The 14,956-nt window shown below is 41.5% G+C and overlaps 2 protein-coding genes across 2 annotated transcripts; both read left to right on the forward strand.

Annotated features, from left to right (window-relative positions):
- The first annotated feature begins 7,470 nt into the window (after window positions 1–7,470).
- On the forward strand, window positions 7,471–10,742 carry LOC145046610 (uncharacterized). The gene is made up of 4 exons (XM_078994897.1): window positions 7,471–7,484; window positions 7,644–7,702; window positions 10,238–10,470; window positions 10,574–10,742. Exons 1-4 carry the CDS (start codon window positions 7,471–7,473, stop codon window positions 10,598–10,600), a joined length of 333 nt encoding a protein of 110 aa, XP_078851023.1. The 3' UTR covers window positions 10,601–10,742.
- A 9-nt stretch (window positions 10,743–10,751) lies between these two features.
- On the forward strand, window positions 10,752–12,256 carry LOC145046611 (histone deacetylase 15-like). Its single transcript, XM_078994898.1, has 6 exons — window positions 10,752–10,802; window positions 10,924–10,999; window positions 11,185–11,393; window positions 11,459–11,509; window positions 11,880–11,948; window positions 12,035–12,256. Exons 1-6 carry the CDS (start codon window positions 10,752–10,754, stop codon window positions 12,254–12,256), a joined length of 678 nt encoding a protein of 225 aa, XP_078851024.1.
- Window positions 12,257–14,956: the final 2,700 nt, after the last annotated feature.

Genomic DNA, 14,956 nt, shown 5'->3' on the forward strand with positions numbered 1-14,956 from the left:
ATAGCTGAAACAATATACAATGAATAATGTGTAATCATATGGTGATAAATAAAAAGTGTTTTATTTATATTTATAACTTCTGAGACCATATTGGATTCAATTATTATTGTGTTTCACTTTGCATGTTTTGACTTCCCGAATAAACTAGGTTATTCTTCCGGAATGACTACGTTATTCAAACCATCCACAGTCGGTCATATGTTGGAAGTAGATATGAATTAAGACTGTCATGGGTTGGCTTGTAGAGGTCTAAGATGTTGGACAAAGGGCTACAACACTCATGAGTGCTCATAAGTTCTGAGTATTGGATTCAACCCGCGCTCATTGGAATCACTTCATGGGTTTTATCACGAGTGATCATGAGACGATAATATCTTATATTCTTCAAACCTAGAGATATGAGTTGTTACTATGAGTTGATAGTACATTGATTACACGAAACGCATTGGTAACTCGATGTTATAAAACGTGTCTTTGTGTATGATTCAACAAGTAGTAGAACAAGCCATATGAGTCGAAGTTTATCCATTCCTTTTACCTTCGGGATAAAAGCGATATTTGTGGGCCCCTCGATGATTTGATGATGACAAATGGAAGTGCTCGGCTGGGCCAGGACTGATTTGATTTGTTCAATTAGTCAGTCGTCATAAATCGGAAATCGGGAAATAACTAATGGACAGAGAGAATGATTATAATCCATGTCTCAGTCCATATGATATCTAGAATGGAGGAATATATGATCCCTTATCTAATGGACAAGTCATTGACAAGATCAGAGTTAATCTACAAGGTCAGAGTTCGACAGAAGCTTTTGAGAGCTACGATTGCCAGTTGGTTCCTGAAGTCATACGCAAAAATATTTTTAGACTTATCCAAGTGGGAGACTGTTGGATTAATGTCTAAGTCCATAACTATAATTGGTAAGACTTGACCCGACCCGGCATGGTCCATTTGGGTTGCATGGCATCATGCACTTGGATAGACTATAATGAGAGAAATAAGACACTTATGGTTATTAATATATTATAAGTTCTAGTATATTAATAATAAGAATAATAAGATTATTTAATTAGTATTGATCAAGAATTAATCTAGGATTAATTAAGTGATCAAAAGAAGACTAATTAAATATATGGGTTGATTGTGTAAATCATTCATTCTTATATATGTGGGCTTGTGATCCAAGATTCCTTATGTTGGACTAAGTCCATGGGGTGACCCATGGATACTCCATGGAGGTTAAAATCCATGGACCATAAGGAATGGGTAAAGTCATGGGTTACATGGTGTAACCTTAATAGCCACCATATAAAAGAAACCCATGGCTAAAGAAATCGATACTATGTGTGTGTATGAGGGCTAGATGATTTCATGAAGTGTTCTAATTTCTCTCTAAGTTATTCCAAGTGCTTATGGTGTTGTGTGAACCATTTGAGGTGTCACACTTGGGGCACTAGGCACTCAAGCTTCATGAAGACAAGCACTATCAAAGAGGTATGTATTCTATCTTGTTATATCCATTATTTTGTATGCTAGATTAGGATAATACCTTGGATGTTCATATTTGCATGTATAATAGAGAAAACATAGATCCAAGGTATTTAGGGTTGCATGTACACTTAGGAGTGTTAGAATGCTCATAACCCAACAAGCAGCGCATCATACACACATGATTTCTGCATTATGAGATTCTTGGGATTGTACTCTGACATTATTACTATTGTTAGGATATGGTTTTGAGAAATGTGATTATGCTTTTATGAAACGATGTGACTCGATGGTGTTTTCTTATAAATGTTTTTCTAAATCGTCATATCAAAAATGAAAATTTTGGTCTTGAAAATTAGGATGTTACAACTTCATGCATTACACTGAGCGTACACATACTTATGCCCAATGTTCCCACCATGTGGCCAATACTTTTATTAAGCACTTAATGCTAAAGACAGAAACGTCCAAACTCAGATATAACCTCTAAATAAGGTCTTAAACCATAAAGTTGCCAACTTTCCTCATTTGCATGTCTTAATAGGACCCGAAACCCATTTTCATCCATTTAAACCCATAATATGAACACCAACTTAAGCATGATTCATCAAAACCCATCAAGATGACATTTTATGCATCAATAACCTCATAATAGCTAAGATCTAACATTCTAAGCTCCTAGAGTAGCTTATACTCACAAGGATGACTCAAGGGACCATAATAAACCCAAAACAAGCCCTAGAATAGATCTAACACATAGAGTCATCAAGCTAGAAACTTTATACCTCCTGGAAGTTGATGAAGATGATTAGAGCTTGGATCCACAAGCTCCAAGCCAAGCAATGCTTCTAACAATATCTCTTATTCTCCAAAGCACACCAAAAGAACACACCAAGGCTTGAAATTCACATAGGAGAGGCTAGGGTTTCGAACATAGGGTTAAATGGGATGGAGGCAGAAGATAAGAGGGTTGGGGATTGATTTAAGGCCTTTAAATAGGGTCCAAGACCCTAAAATAGGGTTTGGGACTAGATCTAACACAAAGAGTCATCAAGTTAGAAACTTTATACTTCCTGGAAGTTGATGAAGATGACTAGAGCTTGGTTCCACAAGCCCCAATCCAAGCAATGCTTCTAACAAGATCTCTTATTCTCCAAAGCACACCAAAAGAACACACCAAGGCTTGAAATTCACACAAAAGAGGCTACGGTTTCAAACTTAGGATTAAATGGGACGGAGGCGGAAGATAAGAGAGTTTGAGAATGCGTTAAGGCCTTTAAATAGGGTCCAAGACCCTAAAACAAGGCTTGGAACTGAGTCGCATACGCCCAATGTACATCTGGTACACCCAATGTACATGAAGGAGTCTCAGTGATTTCCTCATCCATGTACGCCCAACATACATTTCTTGTACACCCAGTATACACGACCTGCTCCTTACCGATCTATCTTTCGATGGCCATAACTTTTATGTACCAACTCCATTTTCGATGATATTTTTATCCACGAAAAGGTAATGAGGAGCTTTCTAACCCATCTAATTACTTTTGACATAAAACACCTCAAATAAAATCCTTGATCCATGAAAGGCCCAGACCATCACTTTTACCATTATACCCTCGGGCTCCAAGGCACCAACCAACCCTTGAATCACTTAATATGCTTTATCGACATCTAAAGGGGTCTAAAAATCTATTTTTGCCCAAGCAGAGATTGTGCGAGGCACCGATTCTTACCTTGCCAAAAGGAGTAGAGGATTTCATGGTATACTGTGATGCCTCGATCACAGGTATAGGAGTAGTGTTAATGAAGTGAGGCCGCGTGATAGCCTACGCCTTGAGACAGTTGAAGCCTCACGAGGCTAACTATCCTACGCATGATTTGGAGTTTGGGGCAGTGGTGTTTGCCCTCAAGATTTGGAGACATTACCTCTATGGGGTCCGATGTACCATTTACACAGATCAAAAGAGTTTGAGGTACCTCATAGACCAGCCGAATCTGAACATGAGCCAGAGGTGATGGTTAGATGTGTTGAAGGATTATGATTATGAGATCCTTTATCACCCAGGGAAGGCCAACGTGGTGGCTGACATCTAAGCCGCAAGGCAGTAGCGACCTCGATCAGAGACATTTGTTTGAGGATGACGGTGATTACTCCATTATTGGAGAAAATCAAAGAGGCACAGGCCGAGGGCCTTAAGGAGGAGAGGTAGAAGTGTGAGAGGATTATGGGCCGAATAGCTTCTTTTGACTACGATAGCTGAGAATTGTTGACACTTCATGGGAGGGTATGGGTACCGTACTGGGGTGGAGTCCGACAGGTGTTGATGGACGAGGCCCATAAGTCTCGATTTTCCATCCATCCAGGGGCAACGAAGATGTATAGGGATCTTCGACCTGATTATTGGTGGCCCTGCATGAAGCGGGATGTCGCCTGGTATGTGGAAAGATGCTTGACCTGCAGGAAGGTTAAGGCGGAGCACTAGAGGCCTCACGGCAAGATCCATTCGTTGGACATACCAGTGGAAATGGGAGGATATCACTATGGATTTCATCACTAAGCTTCCTAGGACCACACGTGGAGTGGATTCGATTTGGGTTACAGTGGACCGGTTGACGAAAAGTGCTCATTTTATACCGATCCAGGAGCATATCGGCTGAGAAGCTAGCCGATATATATATGTGCGAGAGGTGGTGGCACGGTATGGAGTGTCTGTTTCAGTGGTGTCAAACCGAGATGTCCATTTTACTTCCAGATTATGGAAGCGGTTTCACGATGAGATGGATACTCGTCTCCATTTTAGCACCTCTTTCCATCCTCAGACGGACGGGCAGAGCGAGAGAACGATTCAGACTCTCGAGGACATGCTGCGTGCATGTGTTCTAGACTTTGGTGGCAGTTGGGATACGTATCTTCCGTTTGCCAAATTTTCGTATAACAACAGTTACCATGCGAGTATTGATCGACCTCCTTTCGAGATGCTCTATGGGAGGAAGTGAAGGACCCCGATTTGTTGGGGCGAAGTTGGTCAGCAGGTCATTGGGAGCACCGAAGTGGTGCTTAAGACAACAGAGTTGATCCAACAGGTTCGTAGCAGACTGCAGACTACGCAGAGTCGGCAGAAGTGTTACGCTGATAGGAGGCGTTCAGAATTGGAGTTGCAGGTGGGCGATATGGTCCTCCTGAAGGTATCGCCCGGGAAGGATGTTATCAGGTTTCGGAAGAGGGGAAACTGGGCCCCAGGTTCATCGGTCCTTTTAGGGTTTTGGCTCGGGTGGGATGGGTTGCTTATCGGTTAGATCTTCCGGTAGAGCTCAGTCAGATCCACAACACTTTCCATGTTTCTCAGTTGAGGATGTGCTTGGTGGATGAGACAACAGTAGTACCCTTGGAGGACATCCATGTTGATAGCAACCTGAATTATATTGAGAAACCCATAGCGACCATGGATCGGAAGACGAAAACCTTGAGGAACAAGGTGGTTCAGTTGGTAAAGGTGCAGTGGAAGCACCGGAAGGGATCTGAGTGGATGTGGGAGGCAGAAGAGGAAATGAGGGAGCACTACCTAGAGTTGTTCACAGATGCAGCAGCAGACTTCGAGGACGAAGTCTGAGACAAGTGGGGGAGAGTTGTAACGACCCCACTTCTGGTATGTTATTTAATGTTTATTTTTCTAAGTATTCAAGAGGGACTCGATGAGTCTGTTGCCCGAATCGTCGAGTAGAGAGGAGATTTCATGCACATGAAAGTGGGCGACTTGACGAGTCCATATCCTGGACTCGGTGAGTCCGACAGTCTGGAAGAAACCCTAAATCCACGGGTTTTTCACCCTATATAATCCACCTTATGCGCCCAATCTGGCCTCCCTCACCCTCAGAACGTCTCATAGCAACCTCTTAACCTATCTTGAGTGTTTTTGGGCATTTTTGTGTAAAGAGTGAAGATTAGAAGAGAGGAGGAAGGCTAGATCCAAAGGAGAAGAAGGGAATCAAGTTCTTGCATCCATTTCAGAGGCATTTGAGGTATTAATCAGACTCTTTCTGTTCTTTGGGTTGTTCCTCTTTAAGAATATCATTAGGTTACCTTTTTGCCCATTTATGAGCTTAATCTAGTAAGGGAGCTTGAGTGGTGGTATAGCTTTCAGATCTAATCATATTTCTATCCCAAAATCCAGATCTAATACCTTTATTGAACCTTGTTGCATAAAAACCCTAGATCTAACCTTATTCATGCATTTTAAGCCTATAAACCTCTTTAGGAGTATATGTGCACGTAAAAATGGAACCTTTACGTGCAAACCAGGCCTTAGGAGCCCAAATCTATCAGTTGGATGCGTTGGTTTTGAGCAGAACTGTCTAAATAGTAATTCCATGTATGCGACTCGGTGAGTCATTCTTTGGACTCGGCGTGTCGAGTCGCGAGTCCAAGACAATCTTCATACCTCTAGATCAGACTCGACGAGTTGTTCATACAACTCGGCGAGTCACAGCCAGAGTGTTCATACGTTGAAGGAGGACTCGACGAGTTGTTCATACAACTCGGTGAGTCAGATGCAGATTGACTGAGTGATAGCATTGAAGGGGAGCTCGTCGAGTCTATGCCAAACTCGACGAGTAGTAGCGATCAGAAGCAAAGAAGTGAGGGTGAGGACTCGTCGAGTTGGTGACCCAACTCGACGAGTCAGGTCAACTGTATGTTAACTTTGACCAATAGGGTTGACTTTGACCAGGGGTAAAATAGTCATTTTACCCTTAGTATAGTTATCAGTATTTGATTCGGTGTGTTATGGAAATTGTAGCCGTGGAGATACCGGAGCAGCAGCAGACAGTTTCCAGAGCAGTTTATTTACCAACCAGTTTACGAGGTGAGTTTCTTGCCAGTATGAACGGGTCTAAGGCTACAATGCCGGCCTGTTTAGCTAGTACTAGTTTCCGGACTTCGGTCTGATGCAGTTTTTAGTATGTTTGATGCCTTTGTGGCTCGAATAGGATTTATGTGTTATATGTTCCGGGCTATGGCCCGATGCAGTATGCAGTTTAAATGTTCATGCTAGTTGATATGTTTATGCCATGCTATGTTATGCTCAGTCAGTTTCCGGACTTCGGTCCGATACAGTTAGTTCCAGACTTCAGTCAGTTCCGGACTTCGGTCCGATGCAGTTTCCGGACTTCTGTCCGATGCAGAGGGCAAGGCCCTGGTTATTTCCGGACTTTGGTCCGATGCAGTTTCCGGACTTCAGTACGATGCAGTGGGTAAGGCCCAATATGTGTTTATATGTTGTTGTATGGTATGTGGTAGTTTGGGGAGCTCACTAAGCTTTGTGCTTACAGTTTCAGTTTTGGTTTCAGGTACTTCCGCAAGTAAAGGGAAGGGCGCAGGATGATGGCATCGCACACACCACAACTTCAGCTTTATTCCTGGGAGTTCTGTTCAGATACTTAGATATGATTTGATACAGTTTTTGATGTGACACTTTATTATGGGTTTTAAGATACCCGACGTATAGTTTATTACATGACATTCAGTGTTATGACTTTTATTATTATTTAAAAACAAAAATTTTGGGTTGCATTTTTGGGATGTTTCAAATTGGTATTAGAGCCTTGGTTTGAGGGATTCGAGTACACTTCCGGGTGTGTTTGAACTCAAACTAAGGAAATGGTAAAATGTTTTTCAAAAGAAAAGAGTTTTAGAAAAGTAAAAAGAATTTTAGAAAGAAAAGAACTTTGAAAAGAGAAAAGGGTGTGGTGAATGCGATCAGCGGAGCTCAAGTAAGTACTCCCAAATTACCCATAAAACAGTATGTATCAGTTAATGTTGAGTTTCAGTTTCAGTTTCAGTAGAACAGTATGCTAGTATAGGACTAAGGATTTAGCAGGATTCCTTATATGTCTGCCTTATGTGTTTCAGCTTTATAAGAATTGCATGCTAGCATTGAGTAGTCAGCAGTAGGATAGCCTGTTTACGTTATACCTGATAACATGAGCTTAGCATTGTATGCTAGTACAGTTTCCCATTATGAGGATAGAATTGCATGAGTAGTCTCCTATGTCTGAATGCTGCTTTCTTTGTGCTTCGTGGGACTCTGAGTGATGGGAGTTAGCCATTAGGTGAATGCGTCACGTCACATGTGAACATGGTTGAATAATCTCAGAGTGCTAGACTTGGCCCTATTGCGCAACTCTTGTCTGAGTCTAACCGTTGTAGGGACGAGTCTTTTACTTGAAGGATTATTTGAGCCTCTCCGCATGTGATGGTATTCAGGTGATGGCTAATTGGCATCACAAGGAGGCTTTCAGCAGCTGAGGACTGGATCGGGTATAGTCAGACAATTCCCTAGGGCAAGCCTAGGATGGGAGTAGCATAGATTATTGGCAGTAATAGTGACTTGGTGGAGTCAAGGCAGTACTTGAGGAAAGTACGGATAGATGTGGAAGGTAGTATGGGCCCGTACTATTGAAAGCAGAGGATCTGTACTCGAATCAAGGAAAGCTGAGATGAGAACAGGAAACTTGTGGTAGTAGTGATTCCGCGAGATGTATTAGTGTTCCTGACGTTTATTATGCTGTGTTTCAGAATGGTGGTATTATGCCCTAGACCAGCAGTCGGCAGTTCAGGTGCCGGAGGGGGATCAAGATCAGACTCAGAGGTCGGGCAGTTGGATGAGCAGACTAGGGAGTTTCTCTCTTCAGAGATTACTCGCACCATACTTGAGCAGACTCCTGTGATCTTTGGTTCGATCAAGGAGGCACCACTAGAAATATAGCCTTTTACGACGCGCGAACCATGACACGCAGTGATTTATGATACGCAAAGGTGAGTGTCTAAAAAATAATGTCATCTCTTCCAAAATTTAAAGGATTTCAGACGCGCATTTTTGCGTGCCCTAAAATTAACAAAAAAAAAAACACGGAGGGCACCTGCGTGTCGTCTACGACCGTCGCTTTATAAATTTTAATAGAACGCGCGCGTTCCATCCGGGGAAAATGAAATCCCAAAAACTTAAAATCCCCGCCTTCCTTTTTTTTTTCTCCCTCCACTTTAATTTCCCTAGTAGCTAGGGCTTTTTTTTCAAGAACTTGCCTCGATTATGCCCTCCTGTACTGCTCATTCTCTCTTCAACTTCCCTTTCTCTCCTTCTCACTTCGACAAACCCTTTCTCTTCTTCTCGGTTCTCGACGTCGACAGCTTCTCCCACCTCCGACGTTTCTCTTGGTGTTGGCGCCTCCCACCTCTGACCTCCGTCTAGCCCTGCCCCACCGTCCAACGCTTTCCAGCATCACCCAGCCGATGGAGCCCCTCATCTCCGGAAATCTCACCTCGCCTGCCCTTGCCAGCAACATTAGGTCTGGTGACCTAGACCGAGAAAACTCAGAGGCTTCGGAGGAGTGGTGGCACTACTCAAATCCCAGCGACGGAAGGAAACTCTCTATCACAGCAACAGAAAGTCGGAGACTGGAATGGGAGAAAGAGAAATAGAAATCGAGAAATCGACTTATACAGTAAATGGGGAAGAATCGATGATGCACGCAACATGTTTGATAAAATGCCTCATCCGCCACTGGAACAAAACTGTACGGACAATTCCAATCTCTCGTAAGTTTCGTTAATTTGAATATTTGATTTGTTGTGATGCGGCTTAGATCTTAATTACACTCGGATGCTCGCTTAGAAATAGATAATTTTTACAATTCGATTCACCCTTAATCTGTCATTTCGTTTTTGAAATCATTGATCCATCGTGATTGGGCTTTATGTGAGCATCTTCGTTTTCTAGATTTGGACTTTGTGGAATATCTAACTGTAACTTCTGTAATTGTGATTGATGATTTTGGGAGGATCTTTTGGAGGGAGGATCTTTTGGCTGCAGGGCAACAAGAGCAGTAGAAGCAGCAACAGGTCGGCAAGAGAAAGAATGTTTGATTGGCAACAATCAGAAGAAAGAAAGAAAGACAAGAAGAAAGAAGAATGAAGAAAGTAGAAAGAAGAAAGAAGAAAGAGAAAAGACATGAAGAAAGAAGAATGAAGAAAGTAGAAAGAAGAAAGAAGAGAGACAAGAGAGAAGAGGTCGATCATTGTTGGAGCCGATCACCTCCATTGCCGAGAGATAGATTCATTGTAGAGAGTGAAGCAGGAAAAAGGACTCGGTGGTGCTAGGTCTTTGTGATCAGAAGAAAGAAGAAGAAGAAGAAAAAAAACAACACAACTGTGTGACATGCTAGCAGGCAAGAAAGAAGAAAGAAGCAGCAAGCGATCACTTTTGATCGAGAAGGAAAGAAAATTGAAGCAAGGTACAGCAAGAGTCTAAGCAAGATAGAGGAAGATTGAAGCAAGATAGCAAGATCAAACCTAAGTGGTTTGAATAGCAAGTAATAAGATTCGAAGTGACCAAACAAGAAAGTTCGAATCAAGGAAGAAAATAGTAAGTTTAGCAAGATCAAGAGATAAGAACCTTGTAGACTGTTTTAGTTTGTTTCCATTGGATATGTACTACAGGCTATATATATAGCCTTTGTTTTCTGAATATGAGAAGTCAGTGTGCAGCAGCTTTGAGTCCAAAGTACTTTCATATCTCTATATTTGCTTTCTGCATACATATATATCTGTGTTGTGTGAGTGAGAAGGTTGGGACCTGTTCCAACAGTCCTCACTAATTAAGGTGCCATGTTGCATCCATGTAAACCCTGAACTTCATAAACTGTATGATTTGCTTAATGGCAATTATAATGATCATATTCACTAATGCAGTTGGAGCTGATGCTGATGAAGATAGAATTGAATTACTCTTGTTGGAGGTTAAGGGTAAAGATATCACCGAATTGATTGCATCTGGAAGGGAGAAGTTGGCTTCTGTTCCTTCAGGTGGCGGTGGTGGTGTTGCAGTTGCCGCCACAGGTGGTAGTGGTGCTGCTCCCGCTGCAGCTGCTGCAGCTGAGCTAAAGAAAGAGGAGAAAGTTGTAGAGAAAGAAGAGTCCAATGATGTAAGCTCTTTTATATCCATTGATCTTCATTGTTTGTTTTTAAACTGTTTTTTTTATGGTTGCATGTTTTTGACTATCTTTTTTTTTTTCATATTTTTTGCAGGATATGGGATTCAGTTTGTTTGACTGAGGATGGTATGAAGCATGTTCTTTTGTGGTTTTTGGATATGATTTTTTGGTAGTATTTTGTTAGTGTCATCTTCAAATGAAGAATTTTGTAAGACCTTGCAAAAGTTTCTTTTTAGTTTTTATACATCAAATGTTTTTTAACATAGTTTTATATGACCTTTACTTTTGTTAATTTGGATGACAGGATGTTGCTTCATTATGAAGTAAGAATTCTTCCCGATATTTCAATTTTCATTTTTTAAAAAAAATTATTTTTAATAGTCTTGATGGTTTTATAAATAAAAAACTTTGATGTCATCATTTTTTGATCTTTATAATTTGTAGGTTGAAAGGAAGTCTCTTCCTCATCCAGAAAGACCAGATCGTCTTCGAGCAATTGCTGCCAGCCTGGCAACTGCAGGTGTGTGTGATTCCTTCTCTTTTGTAAATTCTCATTTTGAAGGAATGGAATGAAAATTTGCAATATAACCCATTTTTATTTATAAAATTTGTAATATTAGAGAACAGTTATTTGGATTCTAATGAGCTTTTATGTTTAATCTTTTAGTTTTGCAAATTAAAATTTTATAAAATTTGTAATATTAGAGAACAGTTATTTGCTAGGTACATTAATCTTTATGTTTGATGGATCATGGGTCGTGGGTCATGGGTCATGGGTCATGGGTCAGGTGCGTCCTCCAGGTCATCATGCTGGAGTGAGACAAGCAATGGGATTCTGTCTGCATAACAATGCAGCCATTGCTGCATCAGCAGCACAAGCTGCAGGAGCAAAAAAAGTCTTGATTGTTGATTGGGTAATAATCTTTGTAATTAAAAAAAAAAGTATGAGTTGTAGTTATCTAACCTTATTTATTTACAGGATGTACACCATGGAAATGGAACTCAAGAAATATTTGAGCAGAACAAAACAGTAATTTTATTTTTATTTTTTTTATTCATGCAATAATTGATACTACTTTCTTCAACTTGTTAATGATATTATTATTATATGGTTAACTCCATATTCTGTATTTTTTTTGGTTTAACCACAAAAATAATTTTTTTCTTGGTTAACCACAAAGAGTTTGTGATATTTAAAAAAAACATAAACACTATAAGTGTTTTCTGGTAATAAATTGCAGGAGGCCATGTAAAATTAACTATCATTCATTCTCCTATAAAAAAAATGAAACTCAACATAAATATAAAACAATATAGTTGATTAATTTATTTTAAATCATAAATAACATTGTAGATTACTATCTGACTATTTCTGATGATACTGGTTTTAATTGTTATAGGTGTTGTATATATCCTTACATAGACATGAAGGTGGAAAATTCTACCCTGGTACAGGCGTTGCCCATGAGGTAAACATAACCCTAATTTTTTTTCTCTCTCATTTTTTACATCGAGAAGGGTAAAATGGTCATTTCACTCTTATATATGTTATCAGGTGGGGTCCATGGGTGGAGAAGGGTATTGTGTAAATGTTCCATGGAGTCGTGGAGGAGTTGGGGACCATAGTCACAGGATTCGCCAAAGTAGTCACGATCCACGTTCCAAACGACTCGATCCCAAACGGGGTACGATTGCGTATCGATCGCCGACAGAAACGCCCTCCGGTACGTCATGCTTGCGATCCCACCAATTCTTTAAATCGATACCTACAACGTGAAATTGGCAAATTGAAGCAAATGCAGGGTTTCTTGTAAGATGAGGGTGAATGCATCAGGTATGCCACCTTTGTTTTCCCTTTGTCATGTTTGAATTGTTTGGAATTAGTTATGTTATGTCAATGTATGCTTTATGTTATGTCAATATATATATATATATATATATATATATATATATATATATATATGTAAATGACATGTATACATACTCCTGAAATTTCCTATATTTGGCTAAAAACATGCGGACAAACAAATTTGACATATTAGTGCCTTGCAGCCTCTCAAAGTTCTTGCATTCAGGTTATTCTTTTAGAAAGAAAATTGTCAAAGGTGATTGTCAAAGGAGAATTTATTCAAGGGTTTCTTTTAATGTTGTACATGTTTTGTTTTCAATAATAAATATTATGCAATATTAGCAATGTGTTACATTTACTTACTATTGGAATGATTATTTGTATATGACATTAAATTTTATGAAATGGATTATATTTTTTGTTAATGATATTTTATTTTCTATTATGAGGCATTAATATCAAATTTAATTTGAAAATTACTAAATCTATTAAAAATATTTTTTTTAAACATTTAAAATTATGATACGCAAAAATGTGTGTCATCTTCATTTATGACATGACCTTTCTTGACAGGGGCTTTCTTGATACGCATTGCGTGTCATTAACACGCGCGTCGTAAGGTTACGACATGCGAATGCGTGTCGTCTTCCTTTATGACAGGGCCTTCCTTGATACGCATTGCGTGTCGTAAACGCGCGTCGTAAATGCGCATCGTAAATGCGCGTCGTAAATGCGCGTCGTCTCTCTTTATGACAGGGCCTTCCTTGACGCGCATTTGCGCGTCGTCTGAGTGTTTTACGACGCGCAATGAGCGTCGTAAAAGGCCTTTTTTCTAGTAGTGAGGGTATCTTAGAGATGATGGATGAGAGGTTGAGCACCTTCCGTGCTGAGGTGGCGGCCATGATGGGGTTGTGCACGCTTACTTTTAGGGAGTTCCGAGCATGTGGAGCTCCAGATTATCACGGGGCACGGGACCCCATAGCAAGCACCAGATGGTTGGCAGACGTGGCAACGCTTTCCGCACTAGCAGATGTCCCGAGGGGGACAAGGTCAGATTGACATCTTGTCTTTTAAAGGACAGGGCACGGGATTGGTGGGAGGAGATTGGTCATGCCATCGGGGATGACGCAGCTTTGGATGCCATGACCTGGGCAGACTTTACTACCAGGTTTAGAGTCGAGTTCGCACCGGTTATTGAGGTGCAGCAGTTAGCACGCGAGTTTCAGGATCTTACCCAGACTACAGAGACAGTGGCGAAGATTACCGCCATGTTCAGGGAGAGGACTCTTATTGTTCCTCAGTACGCGAATGATGAGAAAATGAAGAAGGCTCGTCATCATGAGATGCTGTGGAGTGATATCCGCCAGTTTGTGAGCCGGTCCAACTGTAAAACGCCGGATGACATGATTGCCAAGGCGAGAGAGAGAGAGAGAGAGAGAGATTGACCTTGAGATGGAGAGAAAGAGGAAGCCGGAAACGGCTCCAGGTACAGGGAGTGCGGGCAAAAAGCCCAAGGGTTCAAATCACAGAGCTAGGAGTCAGCAGAGCCACGCTCGGTGTGGCAAGTGTGGGAGATTGCATGATGGGGCGTGCAAGGCAGGGAGTACCGGCTGCTACAAGTGCGGTCGGACTGGGCATATGAGCAGAGATTTTACAGCCACTACTACCGCCGTTGCGGCATCAGATCTGATTTGCTTCCATTGCAATCAGAGGGGACATAAAAAGTCCCAGTGTCTGAGTTTAGCTGTTGTAGGAAAGGTTTCAGCACCTACTCCTGCTACTTTGAGGATTACATATGGCCGTCAGGGCCGAGCTGAGACGCCGGTGACAAAGAGTAGCGCTTTTCAGCTGACAGCAGAGGAGGCGCGAGCGACTCCTGATGTGGTGACGGGTATGTATTTTTCCCTTATCTCCGCATTTATTATTGATTGTTTCTTATGGTTATATGTTTTCTATAGGGTCGTTCTCAGTGAATGGCATTTCAGCTACAATATTGTTTGATTCGGAGGCTACCCGATCATTCGTCTCTCTTGCACTTAGCAAGAGGTTTAGCAGAGCTCATGGGGAGCTAGATTGTCCACTTGAGGTTGAGATAGCAACTGCTCGGACCGTTAGGGTCGCAAGGGTACACAAAGGATGTTGTCTACAGTTATTCGATGAGCGGTTTCTGGTGGACGTGGTCCCTATTCCACTACGAGGGAATAAGGTTATAGTAGGAATGGATTGGCTGAGCCCCAATGGGGTGGTGATAGATTGTGAGCTGCAGTTAGTGAGGGTTCACACTCCCAGTGGGGGAGAGTTGGTGATTCAGGGCCAGAGACCAATTCCGTGTTCAGCTGCGAGAGCGAGGTGTTATTTTCAGCAAGGTTGTGTCGGTTATGTTGCCTATGTTCTAGATGCTCGTGAGAAGGGAAAGACGACAGTTGATGATGTTCCAATGGTAGGGGACTACCTGGATGTATTCCCTGAGGATTTGTCGGGAATACCTCCTGAGAGGCAGGTCGAGTTCAGGATTGGCCTAATCCCTGGTGTGGCTCCGATAGCCAAGGCACTGTATTGGTTGGCTCCCCCAGAGATGCATGAGTTATCTACGCAGCTGCAAGAGCTGCTAGACAAGGGTTTTATCAG

This window comes from Lactuca saligna, chromosome 5, assembly GCF_052625555.1.
Source record: "Lactuca saligna cultivar CGN05327 chromosome 5, ASM5262555v1, whole genome shotgun sequence".
In the NCBI taxonomy this organism is placed as follows: domain Eukaryota; kingdom Viridiplantae; phylum Streptophyta; class Magnoliopsida; order Asterales; family Asteraceae; genus Lactuca; species Lactuca saligna.

Coding starts and splice junctions, on each gene's coding strand:
- LOC145046611 (XM_078994898.1), top strand. CDS start 10,752: ATGACCTTTACTTTTGTTAATTTGGATGACAGGATGTTGCTTCATTAT. Junction 10,803..10,923: donor GGATGTTGCTTCATTATGAA/GTAAGAATTCTT, acceptor TATAATTTGTAG/GTTGAAAGGAAGTCTCTTCC. Junction 11,949..12,034: donor GTACAGGCGTTGCCCATGAG/GTAAACATAACC, acceptor ATATGTTATCAG/GTGGGGTCCATGGGTGGAGA.
- LOC145046610 (XM_078994897.1), top strand. Junction 7,703..10,237: donor TCTAACCGTTGTAGGGACGA/GTCTTTTACTTG, acceptor TCACTAATGCAG/TTGGAGCTGATGCTGATGAA. Junction 10,471..10,573: donor AGAAAGAAGAGTCCAATGAT/GTAAGCTCTTTT, acceptor TATTTTTTGCAG/GATATGGGATTCAGTTTGTT.